Source organism: Leptonychotes weddellii, chromosome 4 (genome assembly GCF_054177405.1).
Source record: "Leptonychotes weddellii isolate Sample4059 chromosome 4, ASM5417740v2, whole genome shotgun sequence".
Lineage (NCBI taxonomy): Eukaryota > Metazoa > Chordata > Mammalia > Carnivora > Phocidae > Leptonychotes > Leptonychotes weddellii.
In genome coordinates, this window is record NC_138372.1 from 59,374,207 (window position 1) to 59,394,917 (window position 20,711).

A 20,711-nucleotide genomic window follows, 5' to 3' on the forward strand; every position below is an offset into this window, starting at 1 on the left:
AATCCTTCTATGTAAGATATAAACTTAAGTTTACCTGAACTTTGTATGGGTCTCCTGTAATCCTAAGAGGTTTGTCAGCACCAGTGTTCTGAGGTCCATCTTGAATCATAACCATTTTAACTCCAGCCCGCTCCTATTAATCAAAGAAATCATATGTATTAACAAAAGGGGAGTGGAAGGAAACTGGCTTCAAAACAGATGAAAAGTAATTTTAGGAAGTAATACCTGAAGTTGTTTAATAGTTTCTCCCCCCTTTCCAATAACTAATCCTGCCTTGCTAGCTGGAATCATGATTTCTTGAACTGCATTTCCTGGTCCATCACCATGGTGGAAGCCGGGGGCTGGTCTTCCTTTTTCAACAATCTGGTCCAATAACCGTTTTGCTGATCTGTTAACAAATCAGGAGTCAAACAATAAGTTATAGCATACTCAAAAGCTTATCCAAATAGAGAAATACAAAATAATTTAAGCAGGTACTTCTCCCATCCCAATTCAGGTTTAGATGGCTTAAAGCTAATTTAAGAATTTTAAGTAAGAGAAAATGCCATCAGAAACTAAGAATGAAACTATGCAATAAATTTTCTAGGGATGTATGTAATTTGCAGTATTTTTGAGGATAGTCCTAAATTTCCAAGAAGTAGCATTCTACTTTTTCCCCCCACTCTACTTCTAAAGTTATCTCAGAATTAAGCTATTTTGCCAATTAACTAAATGATGTATTTCCAATTTTAAGACGTCACTTTGGTCACTCACACATTAAAATTTATTTATCCATTCAAAAATACTTAAGAAATGTTAACTATATACCAGGTACTATTCTAAGTAATAGAGTTACAACACTGAATGAAACACACAGGGTTCCTGCTGGTATAGCTCACCTTTATTAAGTAACTAAAAACAACATGTTTGGTTAAGTGCTATAAACAAAATCAAAACAGGATAAGGGGGACAGAATGTGTGTGCATAAAGCTATGCTATTTTATGCAAAGCAGACATAAAAGACTTTACTGATAAGGAGACATTCGAACTAAAATGTAAAGGAAGAGGGGGAGTAACTGAAAATATCAGAGGGAAAATATTCCAAAGGGTTAAGAGAAATTGCAAAGGACTCAGATGAGAAGCATACTTGGTGTGCTGAAAGAATAGAAGCTAAATGGGGCTTGAACAGAGTTGGAAGAAGAGTGGTAAAAAACGAAGTGAGAAAGGTGTCAGATAAATCAGGCCATGATAAAGACACTGACTTTTACTCTAAGTGGTGAAGCATTAGAGGATTTGAGCAAAGTAATGATATGAACTGATTCACATTTTAAAAAGATCATATGGCTATACTATTGTTAAGAATAGATTATTGCTGAACAAGGTTAAAAAGAATGGAAACATGTTGAAATACAAAAAAATGGTCACAGACAAGGTGATAGTATAGAAGGTGGCAAGAGTCTGGATTCCAAATAAATTATGAAGAAAAATGACCAAAGAGAGTTGCTTATGGATAAATGAAGGACAAGAAAAGATAAATGTACTTTTAAAAACAGATTTATTTATTTATTTTAGATAGAGTACCCATGTACAGGGATGGGGGTGGCGGAAGTGGCAGAGGAAGACGGAGAGTCTCAAGCAGACTCTGTGCTAAGCGCAGAGCCCGACCTCACAACCCTGAGATCAAGACCTGAGCTGAAACCAAGAGTCGGGTGCTTAACCGACAGTGCAACCAGGTGCCCCCCCAAAAGATAAAAGTATTAAAACAATGTTGCCATACACTGAGATGAGAAGACAAAGCATGCTGGGAATGGGGTGGAAAACAATTATTAACAATCTAAAGTTTCAAATGTCTAGTAGACATAAGTGGAAATACTAAGTGAGCAGCTTGATGGGAGTCTAGAATTTAGAAAAAGAGCAAGGCTGAATATAAAAATTTAGGAGTACATAAAATGTATGATATGTAAAGGTATATATTAAAGTTTATAGGGGCGCCTGGGTGGCTCAGTCGTTAAGCATCTGCCTTTGGCTCAGGTCATGATCCCAGGGTCTGGGGATCGAGCCCCACATCGGGCTCCCTGCTCAACAGGAAGCCTGCTTCTCCCTCTCCCATTCCCCCTGCCTGTGTTCCCTCTCTCGCTGTTGCTCTCTGTCAAGTAAGTAAAATCTAAAAAAAAAAAGTTTATAAAAGAGTAAATAAAGTCATCTAAAGAGTACATGTAGACAGACTGTAAGAAGACTGAATTTTGTGGCACTTTCATACTGAAAGGCCCGGAAGATAAAGCTGGACAACCAAGAATGCCTGAGAAAGAGCAGCTAGGGAGGGGATATCTCTAGGAAAGTAGTTCACTGTGTCAAACAATGTTGATAGGTGAAATGATGCAGAGGCCATTTGTGATCTTGAAAAGAGCAATTTTAATGGAACCATGGGAATAAAAGTCTGATTCATACAAGTTCAAGACAAAATGAAAACAGATGCAAATGATATGGCAAAGTGAACTACCTCTTTTAAGGAGTTCTATTGTGTAAGGAGGCAGAAAAATAGAAATGTAAGGTTCAAGGACAGGTTTTGTTAAGATGGAGGGATTTTCAAGCATCTTTATATCTTGTTAGAAATTACCTAGAAAATGGGAAAATTAATAGTGCAGGAGAAAATCAGTTCTATTTAGGGGCAATGTCCTTTTTCAGCAGGAAAGAGAGGCTGGCCTCAGGCATATGATTTCATACTTACTGGACAGATTCAGGTGTTCCAGTTAGCATACAAGACCTTTCTGGAAGGCCACCACTGTCTGCAATTAAAAAAACACCAAAAATATTTTAGGCCAACAAAAGATTATAACATCCTTTTCAGTAGTTACTTAAAAAAATATCCTAGTTCTCCAGTCACTCTGAAAATAGCAAAAGAATAACGTTACCAGGAGCTATCTGTATTTTGCATCCAGATTCTTGTTGTATGCGTGAGATCTGTTCACCACCTCTGCCAATTACTAGTAAAGAAAAAAGAAAAAAATTATTTGGTAAAGACTGTAAAGTATGTTTTGATTGTTTTCAAAGCTTTAAAAATTAGGCTACTTACTAAATCCAACCATTCCATCTGGAACTTTGTATTCTTCTGTCATTACAGACCTGCTAACAAAAGACAAAAACTAACGTTTTCCTTCAAAGAAAGAGAATTTGTTTACATATAAAAGGTAATCTAATAAAAATGGACATCTAATGGCTTAAACTAGGTTTTCAGGCACATATTCATAGTCAAAATACAGCTTGGGTAGTTCAAGTCAGAATCTTAAGGTGACACACATCAAGTGAGGAGGGTATGGCAGATGAACAGTCTGAAGGTATGAACTGCAAAGGAGTTGGGGTGGAGTTCAGGGAATTATTTTCATTCACTTTACTTCTAATATGTGGCTAATTCTTCCCATCCTGCCAAATTACAAATGCATCTCACTCAAAAGGAAAAATTATCATTCTGTATCAACTTAAGTGGAGAGAAATGAATATACAAAAAAAATATACAGACACATATTCACTATATACTAACTTGGTTGTGTTTTTACAGACCGTTCAACTAAAACTTGCAAAGTACTCTTTGAAAGGCATTTCACTATACCTTTGCTGCTGATGCATCGGTGGTAACTGTGTTCCAAAAGCTACCAAAAAATCAAATAAAATGAAAACTTTAAGTTCACACATATTTAACAATATAATCATATCAAGCAATACTAAAATTTTTCCCATACACATAGAAAACACCACCTTTAAGAGTAAAATTCTATGTAAAATACTTAAATAAACATTGACAGTGGGCAAGAAAAGTCAGTGAAATAGCAGGTATCTTTAACAATGACACAGAAACTGTTCCTTCTCAAGGGGCACAAGCTTAGGTTAAAAAATGGAGTTATAAAATATACTGAATATGAAAATAATTTAGCAATCAAATCTTATTACTATATACCTGACCATAATTGAAGTGGGAGATTATGAAGACAGGAAGTAATATTTACAAAGACATTCATTCTAAAATATTCATGGCCATCAACTAACTCCAAAGACACCCAATAAAATCCAGGCACAAAACCCTGATTATTAAAATCCAGTTACTTTAGCTTTTAACCCCATTTAAAATACTTACAGTCATTTTGAGGAGCAACTTTCTTAGCATCTGGTTGATCTGCAAAATTAAGAGCCTTTTAACTTTTTGCCAATAAATACAAATATAAGACTTAGCTAACCAGTGCCCAAGCAAGAATAAGTATCAATGTAAACACTTATTGAAATAGCTGAGGGTAATTGTTGATCATTTGAACCAAAAGTGCCAAAACTTATCCCAAACTCTTAGTAATCAAAAGAAACATTACATTTCTTTCATTCTTTTCATGTTTAAAAGATGCACAGACATTTAAAAAAAATTCTTTTTGATTGTATCAAATCACTGACCTTAATGTATGTTAAGCACTTTAGAATGATACAAGACAAAGTTTTTAGGTCCATTACTAGCAAAATATCACATGCTAAAGGCTAATGATGCTTCCCACTGTAGGAACTGAAGACTGGAAGAAAAACAGAACCTATCAAAATGTGAAAATTTGACATATCAAAGTTGAGTGTATCTGACAGTGACCACAAGGCTATGCAAAATAAATAAATAAAAAAATCACATTACAAGGCAATCTCAATCTAAACTATTCTATTGTTCCTAACCAAACATTTCACAGCATACGCTTCAGCAGAAAAACTCAAAGCAACTACATGACTACCTTCATCTACATCCTTTACACAGATGAATACAATGCATACCTTAGAATAGACAACCTACATCTGAAAGTACTACATTTTCCTCCCCCCTTCAAACTTAAATGATTAAACATCAGAATGTTGTGCAGCAAAAATTCAGACACATAATCCAAGAATTATTTGTGTCCATTTAAGAATCCACTGGTTTATTTCACGTTTACATACTAAACACAGGTAATAAATAAAAATTCCTGCCTTTAAAAGGAGAGGGCATTCCCTCCCAGTGTGTTGTACTGCTCGGACTTGTCCAAGAGCCATCTACACATAAAATAAAAAGAATACATTACATACAACATCTGAAGCATCATTAGCTCATTTTTTTGTATATTAAAACCTCACTATAAATGTGAAAGACACTTAAATAAAAGGAAACCAAGTACACCTGGTCAAAAGCTACAAATACATTCTATAGGCTCATTCAGAATCCTCCTTAAAAAAAAAATTAAGTAAATAAAAGGGCAAAAAGAAAATGTATCAAAATTCATACATCTAAAACAAAAAAAGAACTTGCAGACTTCTAAGTTCAGAAGCTTCAACAATTACGTTTTTTAAAAAAATACAAAGCACTGTAAATCTGTTTTAAGCCACATTTTGAGTTAAACCTGAAACACAAAACAAGGTACTAAAACAAAAAAAGTAACATAAAAAAAGGTATAACCTGCAACACACTACAGTAGCAAGCTATAGCAACATCAACCTTTAAAGTGAAATCTGAAATAGCAAAACAATGAAAACATAGCATATAAAGATTAATTCACGTATGATGAGAAAAACCAGTGAAATGTCTTCTAAACATTTTATATTTTTGTTCTTTTCAGTATATTAACAAGATGTCTGTGCAAACTGTCAATCTGGCACAATCCTCAAAGAGAGAAAATGTTGTTTTCTACGAAGACAAAACTGGCTGATTGACTCAAAATTTTACCTACCTTGTCTAAGGTCTTTTCCCCCCCCTTTCCTCCTGAGGCCAATATAAACCTTACAATTTTAAGAACCTTATTATAAAAGTAATGTTCCAATAAAAGAACATTTGAAAAATATTGAAAATCACCTTCAACTAACCTGTGTGTAAAACAATTAAAATACTTATGACTATAACTTACCTCCATCTTCCAAAGGTCTTTTTTGTCCCCCATAACCATAGTCATTTGAATTCAGTGATGTACCAGCATCACCTCCAATTTTTGCTGCAATCTTAAAAAACAAAAGCACACCATCATTAAGGATAACATATCTACACTATTCAGTGCTATATTCCCTCATACATACATATGCTAAGTATCAAATACAAAAAAATTAATTTCAAAGAAAAACAAAAATTACAGATCAATGTATTACTACCAATAATAACTTCAAAGTTAAAAACATAACCATCATCTGGAATTAAGCTTCTGATAAATCTCTGTAAGAACAAAGAAGTAATCAGGAATCTTCAGAATTGACTGACCAACAAATAAATAGCTTTGGGGAAAATGTGGTCCTAATTCTATCTTCTCCATGGCTCTTTCCCATGACTCTTCAAAAAATGTGTTGTAGGCACAGAGAATGTGAACACCTTATGGGATTCTAAGACTGTGTTGTCTAATAAGATAGATGCTAGCCACACATGGTTGGCTAGCCCGAATTAAGTGTTAAATACACAAATGGATACAGAAAACTTGAATCAAACATAAGGAGTGGAAAGCATCTCAGTTTTAGCTCGAATTAAGTGTTAAATACACAAATGGATACTGAAAACTTGAATCAAAGAGTGGAAAGCATCTCAGTTTTTTTTTTATATTGCACACATGTCAAAATGGTAACGTTTTGGGTATGCTGCATTAAATAAAATATATGACTTGCATCATATTTCTATCAGACAATCCTGTTCTACGGAAACATGGGGGTGGGGGAAGCCTGGGAGGCTGTACCTCTAAGAAAAGTCTCAGCTACAGATTCTTAAAGACTTTTTTAGAGTGGGGCAAATAATTGCTTGCACTTAACTAAACATCATATAAAAAAATAGCAGCCTCAAGTCACAAGGCAGGACACAACCAGTGGGTTTTTACTCCATCTTTATATGGAAAGAGATATGGAACTAATATTGCTGAGTGCCAGCAATAGGCCAAACTCCATACTATATGTTTTATACTCATTTTGTCACTCAATCATCAAACAATCCTAAGAGGTGAGAATACTTAGTGAGATAGTGATCCATTTTACAGCAGAAAAAATCTCAAGAGGGAACTTAACCAGGTTACATGGTAAGTCAATGGTGGAGATGTCCCAATTTCTACATAGCTCCATGCTAATTACTCTAAGGGGGTAATCACCAAAGGTGAGTGATACGCTCACTGGAGGTTCATTAGATTATTCTGTTAATTTTGAGTATGTTTGAAATTTTCCATGTTAAAAAATTACACAGAAAATTCGAACTTCTGTTGCCTAGAATTCCCCCAAAGGGATCCTGATGTGGAACTAAACCAACTGCTTCATGCTTCATTATAATTAGAAAACTGGAAAGGATAAGTATATTCAACGACTTGAGTCTTAAAATCCATACATATCACTTAAAATTAAATATATGTATCAGTTCCCAACTGTACCTCCTGGGGTTTCCAGATTTCCCTTTTCCTCACAAAGCATATCAGGATTAAATATTAAAATGCTTGATTTAAAAAAGGCTTTGGGGGGCACCTGGCTGTCTCAGTCGGAAGAGCATGCAACTCTTGACCTCGGTCCACATCGGGTGTAGAGATTACTTAAAAAAAAAAAAAAAAAAAAGGCTCAATCTAACCTTCCTTAATCATCCTTTCACTTTCTCAAAAGCCTGTTCCATGTCTTTGAGCAGCTAATTAAAATCTTATTTCTTTTCTGAAAGGTTTCATCATACCTGAAAACAACTGCTTTTCCACCCCTTAAGTTTTAAAGGCTTAACATCTGAACTGTTCCTCAGAACTTAAATACACTGCCCGGCACTGATTTTAGAGAAGAAAGCATTTCAGGCCAGACAGGATAGTAACTACTGATGATCTTAACCTGTGAATACCTTCTGCAGTTAGCTTTTATAAATGCATGAGTTTGCACAACACCACTCCCTGAACTCCAAGGAAACTCTGCCTATACAAAGGATACTTATTTATACCTCCCTATTATCCATTATTCATTGAATAGTTCTAAAACTATCCAAATGAAAATGAAAGCTTGATAATTCGTTCATTCAAAAGAAATCAGTAACACCATTTTAAAATTTCAGAAAGAGTACAAAGACATTAGAGAAGAGCTCTTAGTAAAAATACTAACAACCATTTTTTTTAACACTGTGCCCTCCTACAACAGAGGAATTTTTTATCATAATCAAGCTTTGCTATCCTGTCACAAAATGTAGAAACAAACAAACAAAAGCAAAAACAAAAACAAAAAAACACCCAAAAACCCTGCTCAAGTGTTCGTTTTCAGCAGAAATTATTGGTAACTGAAAAGTCAACAATTCTATTTTATAAAATTTTCATTGCATTCAAACATAATGCAGCCTGAATCACTTTTATAATCCAGGAAGAGATTTCAAGAATAACTGAGTACTTAAAGACTAATAGCTGTTTAGAAGCTAAAGAATCAGGGCTGATACTCTTGCTTCATTTGTGTTCTACCAATCATGGAATCGCAGCCTGATTCACTTCTATCTTCATAACGTCAAGGAGAAAAAAAGAGAGATACATTTTGCTTTTCCAGTATTTCAGAGACAAAACTGGTTTAGTGTGATCACCAAAGTCCTAACCAAAGAATGCCAACCCCACCCTTTGGAGTTACAGCTTGAAATACACAAATATAAATCTCTCAAGTGGTTCCTAAACTAGAGAAGCAATCTGGTGCCCCTGTGCTGAATTTAGCTCAGAGGGTATTTAAAAAATCTGGAAATTTCACATTAAAAAATAAGCCACTGGAATTCTCTGGAAAAATAAGCAACTTGGTCTAAATTATCAGATGGCAGAAAGAGCTAGGTAGTAATCATTTGTCCTGCATTAACAAAGAACCGTCCAGTTAAAAAAGCCAATAGCATCCCCGTTAGTACACAGCTCTCTGAGGGCAAGAGGCTGTTCTTATACTTCCTCCTTCCAAGAACACAGCATAATACGCTGGACAAAGAAACTTAAGGTTAAATGGGGATTTTGGAAATATAATCCAGCATGCTTTTACTATAGATAAGGAAAAAGTAGTTCAGACATTAACCTAACTTGTTTCTTCAGTCCAAGTACTCCTCCCTGTATTCCATTTATATATATCAGACAAGCAGCTACAACTGACATATGGAGGCATCTTCAAATGTAATCAGAAAGGGAAATTCAACTCAAAAGCTAAATTTAGGAATCTCAGGCTTAAGATCAATTCTGTAAAGAAACAACCAAATTATTACAGCAAGACATCTATAAAAATCATATCATTACAACAAGAGCATTGAGGCAGCTGACCTATTGGCATAAAAAGTGAGTACAAGAAATCCAGTTTGAGGACAATTTCTGTATTTAAAAATTAAGCCATCTAACATAATCAGGAAATTACAGCTTAGCCAAATAATGAAGTCCAATTTTTAATTAAAGCATGGCAACATGAAGTCTTTCAGAAGTTGTATCCATCTGTACTCACCTCAATTTCCACCCTCTTTCCCCCAACCACCATTATCCTCCAGTGACTTCATTCCTGGGTTCCTGTCATTCCAAAAACCCTCATACCTTTGCACATGCTGCTTCTTTTCTCCACTGATCAAACTTTCACTCATTCTTTAATGCCTTGCTTAAAATATCAGTCCTTTGGCAGTTAGGCACCCCACTCTTTGGTGTTGTGTACAGTGCCTGACTCACAGCAGGAACTCTATAAATGTTTACAGAACAAGTGGATAAATTAACGGTGCCCATTTTTGTCTACTCCTCTCTGAAAGTATTAATCAGATACTACTATTCATTTGCATTTGGTTCCTTGATTGTATCATCACTTCCTAGAAGGCAGAAATACAATTCACACAGTAAAAAAAAAAAATCTCTAATATCTAAGTACAATGTGCAGCACAAATTAATTTCAATACACTGGTCGAATAAAATAATTCAGGTGAGTCTTTCAACCAATCTAATAATAACCCACTAACAGTTTATGTCATTATATATGTTTCAGTCGCTATTCCAAAAATGTTCAGAAGTAAGAAAATTCAGGTGAAAAAGTTGCACAATTAGTATTAATGGTGACTTTTTTGTTGACTTCCTGATCATACACAAGTATAGGTAAGTTTAATTATAATGTGTTCACATTATAAAAATAAGAGCGATTTGTTACATTATTATAGAGTTTACGCAGTTTGACTCAAATGATGCTTTAATGGAACTGGAGGGTTAAAAAGGTTAACAACGTTAACTCCTAACGCAAACAAAACATACCACAAAATTAGTTTCTGATTCCCATTCGCTTAACGCTGTAATCTAAAAATGTCTAGCACCTAATATGAAAAATGTCATAATGAGAATAAAATTATTTTGCTTACATACAACTCCATATCAACACCATACCTTTTAAGTTACAGTTATGTTAAGGGACTATCTAATAAAGTTCAAATTAAGAAGGCTTTAAATTTCCTGGAGTAATTTTTTTTTTTTTTTAAATAGCTTTCGTTTGGGAAAGAACTGCCTTCAGGGCAAATCTACGCACCTACGTAATACAAAGAGGTCTGGTCAGTTTACGACTCTGAACAGAGAGGCAGATTCAAACTGAAACTTCGGGTATAATGGGCCTGAAGCCATTTTGAGAAATAAGGGGAAAGGACTGGTAGAACACACTGACACGTAAATCCTGCTCTGAGGAAGGATTCCAACACGGGATACTAGTGCTCTCTTAAGTCTCTTCCTTGTAGATATGAAAGAGAATGATACCGAAAGATTAATTTCGACAGAGCTCGAATGAGCTGGAAGCTGTAAAGACTGCTCTACTGACATATCCCTCCCTTACTATGGCTCCTGAGGACAGACCCTAGTCCTCTCCCAAACTCATTACCAGAACCTTCCACACTATTGTGTAAAAACTAAGCGCGCTTTATCCCATGGAGGAGAATGTTCACTCTGAAAAAAAGAAAATGCCAAGCTAACTCCTCAAAGAAGCGCGACTGCCGCAGAAGCTACAGACCTAAAGCCATCTATGCGTAACACGCGTTGGGGTTCTAAGTGGCTTAGACACCAAGATAAACAAAACCGAGCTCCAGCCTCCAAACTGTATTACCAACGTGGGGAACCATAAATCTCACATTTCAGAGCCCGGAAGGGCACTTCTTTCCTCTTCCTCATGCGCGAAAAAGTAGCGGCCTACACAGCCAGCGGCCAATTACCATGAGCGTTCGGATCCCGCCGCGCGGTCCAGACTTACCTGCCGTGCTCTCTGCAGCGCATCTTTGAAAGCATCGTTAACTCCTCCACCACCACCGCCGCCGCCTCCACCACCAGCTGAGCCAGAAGAAGGTGGAGGCACCGTTGAGTAGTCTGCCATGTCTACGCTATAGTGGCCGCTGCCGCTTCTTCGCAGAGACCTTCCCTCAGCCAACTGCTAAGAAAGAAAGAAAATGGCGGCCGTCGAGCCTGTATCACATTCTTGTGCGACCATCGTGCCGTAAAGGGGCGGAGATTGAAAGGAGAAAATCTCGCGATGTTTTGAAGCAACGAACTGGTGTGGGGATGGGGCTGAAAAACAAGGAGAAGCAGAAGGATGTTGCGAGACTTGTGTTTAAGATATCGCGAGAGTGGGATTTATTTTGGCGCCTCCTCTACGCTCATTCTCTTGTTGAAGCTCTGTTGCTTGTACTTCCGGGGTGGTGGGTGAGACTAGCGCGGTGACCCCGGTTGGCTTGCGTTTTTTAAGACCTGAAGAAAGAGTAGTTGTTTTTTATTGGTTGCAGACTCGGGGAGGGACTGTGGGTGAATTTTGCGCCAAGGGTCATTCTGTGTATCCATAGGAAAGGGAGTCACGTCGACAGGCGTAAGGGCGACGCTACAGTATCTCGAGAGCGCCGCAACCAGGAGTGTCCCCGGTAGAAGTGCGCCCGGGACGCCAAGCGGAGATGTTTCCGAAAACGTCCGCCCGGTCTGGCGGGATCTCGTCCTGATTTTCAGGGTAGTAAAGTGTCCCTGTATTTTACTTATAGATTGGCAGATTTGTTTTATCACAAGTGGGGATGAATTCAGGTTAGAGGCCTCTTAGTTCTCGAGCTGATTTCGATATTTTTGTGTAATGTCGATGAGGCTGTGAAATCACGACTGCCCTTTGCCTCTTAAAAACGTGATTGTTCGTAAAATTCCGTTGTAACTACACTTAATAACCTAATACTGTATTTGTCCAGGGCCAGTTTTATTGAGGTCATCTTATAATTAACAACAACATCCATCTCTTGACCAAAATTGACTGTGGCTTCCTAAAAGTAGTTTACCCCAGCCCCTGCCTATGAGAACCCAAATGTAATGTTCTGAATTGTCATCCCGGGACTGGATAACTTTTTAAGTGTGTGTATTTTCTGTTATCTAAGTGAACTTTACCAGTTTGGGCATTTTATGTTTTGTGAATTAGGGCTAAAAAAGTACTTTTCCCATTGCTAGTTTTAAGAGTAATTGGAAGAAATGTGTGTTGCGGTCTTCCTGGTAATTAATGTGTCCGCTTGTTCAGGGCCCTAAGTAAGTCAGATAACTAGACAGATGCATGCATATAGCTACAAGTGGGCGGTCATTTTCCTCCAGCGAAGCTTTTCCTACCGTCTTAACCATTAATAGTTCTGATTATCTTCTTCTTGTTCATACCTATCCCTTTAGATTTGGAGGGGTGAGGATTTGTATTTGGAAAAGCAGCAAATGTATTGGACTACAGATTTAAGTATAACTGGAAAAAAAAGACTAAAAGCATTGTTGGGGGTATTGCTAAACAAAATTTTTTCAGTTATGTTTTGAGAAAGTTTGTCTAACAAATGACATTTATTAATCAATTGATTTTTTCGTATTTTATTAATGGGACATATACCAGTCCTTCTGATCAACGTAATGTTAACCACAGAGTGATATAATATACTTCCAAACAAACTTTGTTTCTATTTTCGTTGTGTCTAAATATTCAAAGTAAGGCCCTTCATCTGTAGTTTATTTGTAGACTGTCCTGGAACCAGGACATTGAGAACCACTGGTCAGCCTTCATTCCTGCCCCTTCCTCTCCATTGGGAAGACCTCTCTACCATACTTTCGTGGTATATTCCAAATTCTATTAATTTTCATTTCTACTACTCCCAAGTTACCATCACCTCAGTCCTGGACTGTAATAGTATTCTACTTGGTTTTTCTGCTTCCACCTTTAAATCTCTACAATTTGCTTTTTTAAAATTATGAAATTATAAAAATATGTAATATACATGTAAGTTCTCAAAAGTAACAAGGATCCATTACCAGTACTTTTGAAGTTCAAGCCTCTACCTGATTATATTACAGTTGTTTCTTCATATAGCAGCTTGAATGATTCCTTTAAAACAAATCAGATCATCTAATCTTTGTCTTCCTAGTATACTTTAAGATTTATTTCAGAGAGCATGCATGGTGGGGTGGGCAGAAGGGTAGAAGGAGAGGAAGAAGGAGAGAAGAAGACTCCCCACTGAGTGGGGAACACGACACTGGGCTCCATCTCACAACCCTGAGATCATGACCTGAGCTGAAACAAAGTTGGACACTTAACTGACTGAGCCACCCAGGCGCCCCAAGTATTGCACTTTAAATCCTCTCTCCTGGAGTGGTGTAAGGGCTCCATATGATCAGGCTACTGTCTCTAAATACTCCTCCCTTTCATTCTTCTTCACTCACCTTGCTGTCCAAGATACTTGCTGCCTTTGGGGTTTTATATTTGTTTTTTCTTCTGCCTGGCCTGGATGCTTTTATAGACTTTCACATGGATGATATGTCCTCATCATTTGAGGCTCAGTTCAGATGTCACCTCCTTAGGCCATCTCTGACCTCTAGTTGTGCCATTCTGCAATCACTATCCCATTATCATTTTATAGCATTTATCTGAAGTTATGTTCTATGTGTTTACTTGTTTATTGTTTCTTTTCCTTTAGAATTTAAACTGGAGAATAAGGACTGTCTATCTACCATTGACCAGTCCCTAATGCCTAGTCAGCGTTTTAGATATTTGTTCAAAGAATGCATATTGAAAAAAATCTGCCTCTACATTTTAGTTGGTTTTGTGACCTTGGGCAAGTAACTTAGTCTCTGTGTCTCAGATTTCTCATCTACATTGATGATCATAACTTCCTTTACTGTCCTCAAATGAGATATTTGTGAGCTCTTCAGAAACCAGAAAGTGCTGTGCAAATGGAAACTAGTAATAAACATGTAATTCAGCTTCTGGCATTTTATAATTAAGAAAGGATAATCCATGTACATTTTTTGAATTGCAGTTATGTTCAAATCTTAGTTTTGGTAAACCCCAGGATCCTGCTAGAGCAACTGAATTGTGGGAAAACTAATCAGTGACTTTTGATTAGGCTATGTGAGTTCTCAGTCCACTCATTCTTCTCAAAGCCATTTGTACTTTTCTGTTACTGTTATAATTGATGAGATCAGGCTTTTTTTTTTAAGATTTTTATTTTTTTATTTGACAGAGAGAGCACAAGCAGGGGGAGCGGCAGGCAGAGGGAGAAACAGGCTTCCGCTGAGCAGAGAGGCCGACTCGGGACTCTATTCCAGGAGCCTAGGATCATGACCCGAGCCAAAGGCAGACGCTCAAAGGACTGAGCCACCCAGGCACCCAACATCAGGCTTTTCTTGACTAAATTTATTCCCTTTGGCAATGTAAATTTCTTAAAAGTGGGTGTATCATAGCTAATAATCTAAAATTGGCTTATTATGCTTTGAGAGTTGGCTAAATATTTGCCTGGATTATATTTTATAGTCAGACTCTTACCACAGAAATTGGTATTTCATATTTTATCCTTAGGATGAAGCAAAAGTTGGTGTTTTTGAACTTCCAGAAGTATAGTAGGGAGCATTTAGATTTACCAAATAACAGAGTGAAAAGATTAGCAAATGTAATAAAAGTTGGACTGTTAAATGCACTGGCAAGTTTCTTCTTTTACCTTCTGACTTACTGGTTACCAAATGACTGTGATTTTTTTCTTAGCACAATTTTCACTTTGGATTTATTAAATCTGTGAAATAGTAACAGATTCTTATTTTTAGCTATTGGAGAAAAATAGTCCATTATGGATTTTACCCACCTCCCCCTAATCCATTATGGCTTTTTTAACAGGCTTTTTTTTTTTTTTTAAAGATTATTTATTTATTTATTTGACAGTGAGAGACACAGCGAGAGAGGGAACACAAGCAGTGGGAGAGGGAGAAGCAGGCTCCCTGCAAAGCAGGGAGCCCGATGCCGGGCTCCATCCCAGGACCCTGGGATCATGACCTGAGCCGAAGGCAGACACTTAACAACTGAGCCACCCAGGTGCCTCCCCACCCCTTTTTTTTTAAGATTTATTTTAGAGAGGGAGAGAGAGTCCCAAGCAGACTCTGCGCTGAGCTCAGAGCCTGACAAGGGGCTCCATCTCATGACCCAGAGATCATGACCTGAGCTGAAACCAAGCGTAGGATGCAAAACTGACTGTGCCACCCAGGCTTCCCTTAACAGGCATTTTAGAGTGACAAAATTGGACAGGCTGCCTGCCTCAACTTTCTACCGATCACCTATCTCCTAATAACTCTTGGCCAGAAGGATCTGATAACTTCATGCTATATACTGTGTGTCATTTAAACCAGGCCAATATTTCCTCAGTACACAGTCACAACAGATTCAGGTTAGATGTGAGAAGAAAAGTTGCCACTTCAAATTAAATAGTCCAGGATGTCATTAGGGTGTTTGATCATTAGGTTGGTTATTGGTTTAATGACTTTTATATCCCTTTTGACTGAGTTTTTAGAATTCTATTTCAGACTAAGGTGTGAATGGAAGCAGTATATATTAGCATTTTATTTTTTTTTAAAGATTTTATTTTTGTGAGAAAAATAAATTTATTTATTTTAAGAGAGAGAGCATGTGAGTGCATGAGTTGGGGGGGAGGTGCAGAGGGAGAAGCCAACTCCCCACCGAGCAGGGAGCCTGATGTGCAACTCGATCCCAGGACTCTGGGATCATGACCTGAGCCAAAGGCAGACAACTGAGCCACCCAGGCACCCATATATTTTAGAGAACAAAGTTGTTAACACAAATTAACTGGAGAAAAACAGTTTGACCAGTGTCTGAAACTGGAGGCAGCCCCAGATAGTGGAAAGGACTCTAGACTAGGCCCAAGAGGATCTGTGTTCAAGTACGACCCGTGTGCCCTTTGGTAAGTCACGCAACTTCCTTTTACCGGCATACCAAAAAGAGAGGGCAATTTAATCTGTTTCTGAAAAGTAGCCAACAGTAAAGGATAATAAAAAGTCTTATGTTTTTACACTGTGACTTCTGTCTGTTACCCTTTCAGAAATTAAAATACTATCCTCTCACCCTCAGTTATTAGAAATTTCTTATCTAATTTGGTTGCCAAATTTGATAGTGTGTCCTGATTTAAGGGCTGTAAGAAGACTGAAGAACACTAGGATATTGCTTATGATCATTGATTTGCCCTAAATCCAGACTTTTATTATCCTCATCATTCTCACTTATCCATAACTGCAGAGCTCCCTTTTTGTCAGGTACACTTCCCACCTCTTCCATTTTACTGTTGCCTGGTAATTTCCATTTTTCCAGAAAGCCTGTAGAGAACTCTAAAATTTAGGGATTCTTTGTTGTCATGTACTACATCATGGCAATAATAGCATAGTATCACTTATTTATTTGGAATTCCCACTAAATTGTAAGGTCGGTGACAATAAAGGCCATGTCTTTTTCTGTGTCTTTACTGCATAGCACACTCAGCAATAGCTTATAGTGGCTAGTGCTATATACTGGGCCTTATTCTAAGTGCTTTATCTGTATTTAATTCATTTATTCTTACAATACCTCTATGAGGTGCTTATTAAAATCTCCATTTTGCTGGGGTACAGGTAAGTTAACTAACTTGCCCAAGGTCACATGTTAGTGTTAGTGATCTGAACCCAGGCAACCTGTGTTGAAAGAATGGAAGAATCTATAAAAAGTCAAGTAATGAAATGGATCTCTGTAATTTCTGTGGTGTGGTTCACAACTTAGTATTTCTTACTTAGATTTTTAAAATACTTGCATTTGTTTTTATCAAGATATATGCCAAAGTTCTTCATGAGAAGGCAGGTCTTGATGTAATAAAAATATTACATACAAAATTAAAGAACCCATATGTTGTATAATAGGATAGAAGCTTGTTTTTCTGTGTTAATTGCATTGGTTGGATTAGTAATATGCTTTACTAAAATATACATAGTGCTCTATGCTGTGTGAATGTGTGAGAGCGTATGTGTATACATACATATTTGGTATGATTAGTGTTATTTTTCAAATACATTATTTAGGGGGTTTATGTGTTTGTAATCCACATCACTAGATTATAAGCTCTTCAAGAAAAGAATAGGATTGCTTAATTTTAATTTTTCCTCTGTATTACCACACAGCATCTATGATAGTGTTTGTACTGTTGGCATATTGGATTCCTCTACAAAATAGCCCACCTCCCAAAAAAAGCATACCAAGAGTTTTAAAATCAGACTCTTAGGAAAATTAAAATTCTTTATAGTTTAATCTTTTAGAACAATTAATGCTTGAGACAAAGGTTCTTCATGAAAATAAGAAAAATTTTCTTTGCCCTTCAGCGAAGGCAGAGGGTATATATGGGGGAAGAGAAAGGGACTTGCTAAAGTACTGTTTCCCAACTTTACAGGGTTCTTCAAATTTAATGAGAGAAGGACCATCCTTACTGTATCATACACAGGGCCTCTTTGAATATATAAATAGTGTTTGGCTAGTTGCACACATCTTTTGGCAGCCTGTATGTAAGCAGGATCTGTCCTTTGACCAGGATCAGGGGAGATACAGCACAGCATCATAAAATATATAGGAAATTGAATATCAATATTTAGTGAAAAAAATTCAGAGCTGCCTGCCCTTACTGATATACCATAATGCTCCCTTACTGTAGGGATAATGCTGGGTTGAAAATTTGGTACTCCTGACAGCATCTGTCTCAAAAAACTGGCTTTACCACCCAGTTCCTGAGTAATTTTAGTTAAATCTATAGCATACATCCCAATAACTTAGAATAAAGCTGGTATATAATGCTGCCGAGCAGGGAGCCCGATGCGGGACTCAGTCCTGGGACTCCAGGATCATGATCTGATCCGAAGGCAGTTGCTTAACCAGCTGAGCCATCCAGGTGCCCTAAAATCATCTTTTTTCATGAACATTAACCTGACTAACCAATTCCATTGATCTTTTACTTAATTCAGTGCATTGGTTACAGGGAGCTGCTATATCCGAGACACGATTATTGCTAATTGAAAATGTTAAAGCTGAGCCCTAGCCCCCACTCCCAGAGACTGATTTCACTGGTCTATATCTGTATGTGTAACAACTTCCTAAGTTGATCCTTAAAGTGCAGCCCACACTTGAGAGCCACTGAAGTATAACTGCTCCATCAGACTTTTGCTAATTTTTGATGCCTTATAGTTTGTTCTCTAGTTGTTATGGGCATATAGTCCAGAGAACTCAAGGTCTAGAAGCATTTTCTTCTTTTTTTTAAAGATTTTTATTTATTTGAGAGAGAGAGCACGTGAGAGGGGGGAGGGTCAGAGGGAGAAGCAGACTCCCTGCCGAGCAGGGAGCCCGATGCGGGACTCGATCCCGGGACTCCAGGATCATGACCTGAGCCGAAGGCAGTGGCTTAACCAACTGAGCCACCTAGGCCCCCTAGAAGCATTTTCTGTTTTTTAACCCTATCAGTTTTTTGTTGATCTAAGCTAGGGCAGTGTTTCTTAAACAAGGGTATGTTTGAGAAAAACCCTGCATTATCTGGGTGTTTTTTAAAAATGTGGATATTTGGGCCTAATGAAACTTGTTTTAGGAAATCCACATTTCTTATTTAAAGAAAAAAAAAGCATCATAGTTGATTCTTACGCTTATCAGTTTGAAAACTGCCCTCTTATGCAAAAAGTTTAATAAATACAGAATTTAGCTTAATTAAATTTTGTTTCCCCAGCTAGACTAGTACAGGTTCTGAACACAGAGATCTTGTTCTCTCCCCTTTTCTCTCTGTATAAGAGGGCTGGTTGAGGACTGGATCTTACTCTTTGGTTTGCCCAGTATGGCTTGGTGCTTTTATGTTGGTAAAATCTTAATATCAAATTGAATTGTTTGTTATCATAGTTACCACTTCCCTGCAAAGCTATAGTTCAAATTGTTGAATATGTGGTTATGAATATTGGGAGCTTTTTTTTTTTTTTTAAAGATTTTTTATTTATTTATTCATGAGAGACAGAGAGAGAGACAGAGGCAGAGGGAGAAGCAGGCTCCCTGCGGAGCAAGGAGCCCGATGCGGGACTCGATCCCAGGACCCTGGGATCATGACCTGAGCCGAAGGCAGACGCTTAACTGACTGAGCCACCCAGGCGTCCCAATATTGGGGGTTTTTGAGGCTATATAGCATGGAAAAGAAGCTTCACTCAATTTTTCTTAGGATAGCAGACTTGGAAAGACCTTGAAGATCATCTAATCTGTTTCTGTCATATTATGGTGGAGGAAATTGTGACCTGGATTGCTTGAGAGCCATGCACAAAGTGACAAGATTAATTGCAGAGTCAACACTAGATTCCTAATCCAGTGCTCTTAATTTCATCAAAGAACTCTGAAGCAGCAGTGATTGGGTTAAATTTCAGTTGGAGGTTTTCTGCTTCTTAGATTCTTCTTAGGAAAGAAGAATCTTTGCAGAACCAAAAACATTTTGATTTTTGTAATCAGGACATCTACCTTTACTCACAACATTTATGCTTTGAAATAGATTATTGAAAGAGGATCTTTGCCAATGAAATCCTTAACTGAAGATGGGTGGGTATGAGATGTAAAGCCCACTTGGCATACAGTTTTGTTGTTGTTTTTTAGTGGAACTTTGCTTCTCTGTCCTGACATTTCCATGTCTCTATTTATAGCAGTGATCTCTTTGGAATTTGCCTTCTGATTCTGTTTGTTCTTTTATGTTGCTTCATATTAACTGATATTCTCACTTCATTTTTGTTAAGATATATTTGAAAGGATTGGAAAATGAAAAGAAGGAATTAAAATTTTTAAAAGGAGCATCTGAAATTGTTATTTTTCTTTGATTTACCATAATCATTGTTTATAACAGGTCATCTAATTGTAGTACCTAGTGATACAAATACTAATTTTTCAAGATAGAATGGTAGTTTATTTTTTAAATTTAAGATCATATGAAGCCTACAGTAAATTTCTTTTATCCAGGACAGATAATGCTTTTAGATTCTTAACAATCTTGCTCTTTAAGGATGTACTTTGATGCAAGTGAAGACCAAGAGATTTTTACTTAGAGCCTTTAAAATGGTAAACGCCTTAAGGGTGGGAACTGTTTTTTGTTGTTGTTTTTTTTTAATTTTATTTTTAAAGATTTTATTTATTTATTTGAGAGAGAGAGAATGAGAGAGAGCACACGAGAGGGGGGAGGGTCAGAGGGAGAAGCAGACTCCCTGCCAAGCAGGGAGCCCGATGCGGGACTCAATCCCGGGACTCCAGGATCATGACCTGAGCCGAAGGCAGTCGCTTAACCAACTGAGCCACCCAGGCGCCCGGGTGGGAACTGTTTTATTTACCTTTGTGATTAACATAATACCTGTCATCCAGTAGGTGCTTATTTATTCGATTCAGTAAAAATGCTGGGCATTGTTCTAAGTGCTGGAGATACAGTAGTGAACAAAATAGACAAATATGCCTACCTTCATGGAGCTTAT

General features: G+C 37.3%; 2 protein-coding genes across 18 annotated transcripts in view; one reads left to right on the forward strand and one right to left on the reverse strand.

Moving 5' to 3' along the window:
* FUBP1 (far upstream element binding protein 1) overlaps positions 1-11,373 on the reverse strand; it is a 32,459-nt gene extending 21,086 nt beyond the window's left edge. For 3 of the 17 annotated variants that reach the window (XM_031027191.2, XM_031027192.2, XM_081817027.1), the window contains exons 1-10: positions 11,152-11,372; positions 5,874-5,964; positions 4,966-5,028; positions 4,109-4,147; positions 3,587-3,626; positions 3,053-3,105; positions 2,892-2,963; positions 2,708-2,765; positions 226-388; positions 35-133 (exon numbers count right to left, since the gene is read on the reverse strand). In XM_031027191.2, coding sequence (XP_030883051.1) covers positions 35-133; positions 226-388; positions 2,708-2,765; positions 2,892-2,963; positions 3,053-3,105; positions 3,587-3,626; positions 4,109-4,147; positions 4,966-5,028; positions 5,874-5,964; positions 11,152-11,271 — 798 coding nt within the window. In that variant the 5' untranslated portion in view covers positions 11,272-11,372. Of the gene's footprint in view, positions 1-34; positions 134-225; positions 389-2,707; positions 2,766-2,891; positions 2,964-3,052; positions 3,106-3,586; positions 3,627-4,108; positions 4,148-4,965; positions 5,029-5,873; positions 5,965-11,151 lie in introns of all 17 variants that reach the window. The other 14 variants (XR_004075372.2, XM_031027189.2, XM_081817030.1 and 11 more) reach the window with 11 other exon arrangements.
* Positions 11,374-11,743: 370 nt separating this feature from the next.
* Positions 11,744-20,711, forward strand: part of DNAJB4 (DnaJ heat shock protein family (Hsp40) member B4) — a 44,314-nt gene continuing 35,346 nt past the window's right edge. Inside the window, exon 1 of the mRNA XM_031027206.2 lies at positions 11,744-11,892. The gene's annotated coding sequence lies outside the window, so the exon portion shown is untranslated. The remainder of the gene's footprint in view (positions 11,893-20,711) is intronic.